The sequence below is a fragment of the Cebus imitator genome, unplaced genomic scaffold (assembly GCF_001604975.1).
Source record: "Cebus imitator isolate Cc_AM_T3 unplaced genomic scaffold, Cebus_imitator-1.0 Scaffold831, whole genome shotgun sequence".
In the NCBI taxonomy this organism is placed as follows: Eukaryota; Metazoa; Chordata; class Mammalia; order Primates; family Cebidae; genus Cebus; species Cebus imitator.
This window is the reverse complement of record NW_016108146.1, coordinates 214,975-218,556: the sequence shown is the minus strand read 5'-3', so window position 1 is coordinate 218,556 and position 3,582 is coordinate 214,975. Positions and strand designations below refer to the sequence as shown.

The 3,582-nt window shown below is 50.9% G+C and overlaps 1 protein-coding gene across 1 annotated transcript; it reads right to left on the bottom strand.

The window, feature by feature from the left end:
- Positions 1-2,268: 2,268 nt before the first annotated feature.
- Positions 2,269-3,186, bottom strand: LOC108297709 (40S ribosomal protein S23-like). Its single transcript, XM_037735540.1, has one exon. The coding sequence runs from the start codon at positions 2,698-2,700 to the stop codon at positions 2,269-2,271; it is 432 nt and encodes a 143-aa protein (XP_037591468.1). The 5' UTR covers positions 2,701-3,186.
- Positions 3,187-3,582: the final 396 nt, after the last annotated feature.

Below are 3,582 nucleotides of genomic sequence, written 5' to 3'. Positions count from 1 at the left end.
GGGCCTGTAATCCCTGCTACTTGGGAAGCTGAGGCAGGAGAATGGCTTCAACCTGGGAGGCGGAGGTTGCAGTGAGCCGAGATCACACCATTGCACTCCAGCCTGGGAGACAAGAGCGAGACTTGGTCTCAAAAATATAAATGTTTTTGAAATGAGGTGGTTTTCATGGTGTTAGGATTACAAAGGGTGCTGCAGTCCCCACTGTTATTGTATACATTTCTTTGGTCACTTGTGCAGGTATTTCTGTAGTGTAGACAACAGGATGTGCCATTTTTACATTACAGTGTTTATTTAATGCTTCTAATTTGAATACCTTCTACAAACTTATCTTCCGAGGGAGCAGGACCAAATCATACTCCAATTTGTTTCCCAATTCTATCAAGGTCTCTTTGTCACTTACTTTCCGGCACAGCAAACTTCCTGCACATCGACATATGATGTTCCACTGAGGGGAGAGGCGCCCTCCTGGCTTAACCGAGGGGGTGGACAACAGAAGCACATGGTGGACATCACACACAGATACTCTGCGGCATACGATGAACTGCTAAGCTTTTAAGATATTTTAAAGTCCTCCAACATCTGTAATTGTTTTCTGTGGTGACCAAGTCACGTGGGTCTGGAGAAGACAGGCCACCGTGACCTCTTTGAAAGTTGTCTGTCAAGTTGCTCTTCTAAGGAGAGCAAAATCACAAAGGTCCCAGGCGATATTTTTCTTCTCCCCTTTCCTCTTCATAATCTTGATTTTGCTTTCATTTGACAGAACCAAACTCACGCTCATTCTCCCTCCTAAAAATGGTAACTTAGCATGCAAATTATTATTCTTTGATAGATTTTTCAGGGGCCATGTCCATAACAGTTAGCGCATCTGAGACACATTGTGGGAGCCGACAGAACCCTGCACCCAGCAGGCACCTTGTGCAGACCTGGACCTTAGAGCTATTGGCTCATGTTCCTTCGGTTCTTCTGTTGAATATCATGTTAGAAATTAAGCTCTTTGGCTTTTACCCACTACTATGGCTATCGCGCAGTTTCTTTTGCTCTCTCTCTGTCTCTCTCTCTCACTCTCCCTCTCTCTCTCATTTTTGTATCATGATTTTTTTTCCATCAGTGGCATCAGTGAGGGTTTCTAGTTTTGATGTTATAGAGTGAACTTCTGGGATCGTTTTATGACTATGTAACAGTCGGTATTCAATTTTTCTGAGGATGAAGGTTTGTGTTTTACCCAGGTTTTCCTTAGAATAAAAATGAGGTTACTAAGAGCATTTTTGGTAGAAGCCTTGTTGCACGTATTGTTCATGCAATGCGATAGGAGTAAGGGACCACCACAGGGAGGTGAGAAGGTGCTTCTCAGAGGTGGGGGCTGTTCTTGATGTCAGAAGGATGAGGGTTGGAAGAACCTTCAGGCACAGCGCAAAGCGTGAGTGACAGCTCTGTGGAGGCCAGGAAGCTGGAAAATAGGGAATAAAAGAGGCCAGTCTGGCTGGAGCAGAGAGAGCGGGATGGAATCGCTCTGAGCACTGAGAAGAGATGGAGAGGTGGGCAAGGCGCCTGGCCATTCAGGGTCGGTTAGTTAGGAAGTTTTGTCTACAAAAATGGGAAGGTGTTTAAGTGGTTTAGGCTGGGAGGTGACAGGGTCACATTATATTATGAAAAAGCGACTCTGCCTCTTGTGTTGAGATTAGAGAGGCGATAGAAGGGATATGTGTAAACCACAAGAAGACTAGGTCAGTACTCCTCCACCCTCACTCCCCAGGTGAAGGTGGCCTAGGCTACGGTGGTGATGGAGGAGACAGAGGAGGACAGACTCAAGGAAAATTTGCATGGCAAAACCCAGTAGGATTTGCTGATGGATGCAATACAGGAGGGGAGAGGTAGATTATCACGGCTATATGTTAGTTTGCTTATACAAGATGGATTCATTTGCAATGAAATTGTTAATTGCAATTGACTCTAAATAATGGCACGACTTAAAGTTATGCAAACATTTGCATTAGATAAAACGCAAAGTTTTTAAAGTTTTTAAAGTTCAAGTTTTTTAAGTTTTTAGCTGGGTGGACAGCATGGCTTTACTTCCTATTTCTTGTTATTTCCTAATCTTGTTTAAAAAGTTTTTCTCTTTCTGAAAGGCTTATTTCAGTGGTAGTCCTTCTGCAAAACCTTTTATATATTTAAATTAGAAAATAACTACAAGTGCCATGGACATGTTGATTATTGTTTTTTTTTTTGCCATATGAAAATTGGTTAGTACAGTGTTTTCATCATGAAAACTTATGATCTTGGTCTTTCCTTCTTGCCTTTGGATGGGGGCAAAAGAGAGACACTGGCTACCCTGACAAACTTAAAGCGGACTCCAGGAATATCACCAACGGCATGACCTTTGCGACCAAATCCAGCAACCAGAACTTCATCTTTTTCCTCAATAAAGTTCAAGCAACTATCACGGGGTACAAAGGCTGTGATTTTCCTGCCATTCTTGGTGGGCTGGACCCTGACGCACTTCACAATGGCAGAATTTGGCTGCTTGGCTTCAACTCCTAGTTTTTCCAGCAGGATTCCCTTTGCAGGAGAAGCACCTCCAAAAGCGTTGGCCTTCAGGGCTGTGCCCAAATGGGCTTTCTTGTAGTGTTTATCATGCCACTTCTGGTGTCCTTGGTGGCTACGGAGCTTCTTAGCAGTACGAAGTCCAGAACACTGGCCCATCCTGCCGGCTTTGAGAGTGACCTAAGGCCACCTCTCCGGGGATCTGGGGGCTGCCTTCTGAAGCCTGGCGTCTGCACCGCGTGCCCGGGCCTGGAAGTCAGACTCGGGGCGGGGCGGCAGCGTGAGGCCGGGAGCCCTAATAGCGGGCTTGGGATCGCTCAGGCCACCAGGGGTTGTGTCTCCCGCCTCTTTAACCTGGCAGGGGCGGTTCAGGTGGTGGGGGGAAATCAGGGAGTTGCAGGATCCAGGGCGGGTGCTTTGAACGTGAGGCGGAGGGGAGAGGGGGAGTTCCCGGTCCCGCTGCACTCCGTCCATCCCCCCCGCAGCCCCTCACCTGGTTGTGCGGCTGAGGGTGCGGTCCCTTTAAGGCCCCGCAGCGCCTGCGCCTGGGGCTGTCGGCGGGAAGACCCGGAGGAGCCGCGGGCTGCGGTGGGAGGGGCTGCGCGGCGGTTGAGACGGCGGCGGTGCCGGGAGGGGTCGGTGAGGGTCCCGAGGTGGCCCGAGCTGAGTGAGCCCGATGCTTTTGGAAACGCCGGACGGGCGACCAGCGCAGCCGGGAGCCGGGAGCCGGGCCCAGGCGCGGGGGGCGGGCGCGGCTGCCCTTTGGATGGAAGTTAAGGTTTCCTGCGAAGTCCACCCGGCGTTTCCGAGGTGAGGGCGCCGCGCCAGGCCCGGCGGGCGGTGAGTCGGGAACCGCCGGCGAGCAGCTGGGGCGTCCCGCGGCTCTCGGGCTGCCCCACGTGTTGCTGCGCGAGCTGGCGGGCGCGGCGGCCCCGCCGGGGCCTGTTTCCAGGTTCCATTCCTCGCCTGCCGCTGCAGCCCGCCGCCCTCCTCTCGTGGGCGCTGGGGAAGAGCTCGCGGCGGGTCCTCCTGTGGCAGCGC

Bases quoted from the DNA above. Each gene is read 5' to 3' on its own strand.
- LOC108297709 (XM_037735540.1), bottom strand. From the start codon at position 2,700: ATGGGCCAGTGTTCTGGACTTCGTACTGCTAAGAAGCTCCGTAGCCAC.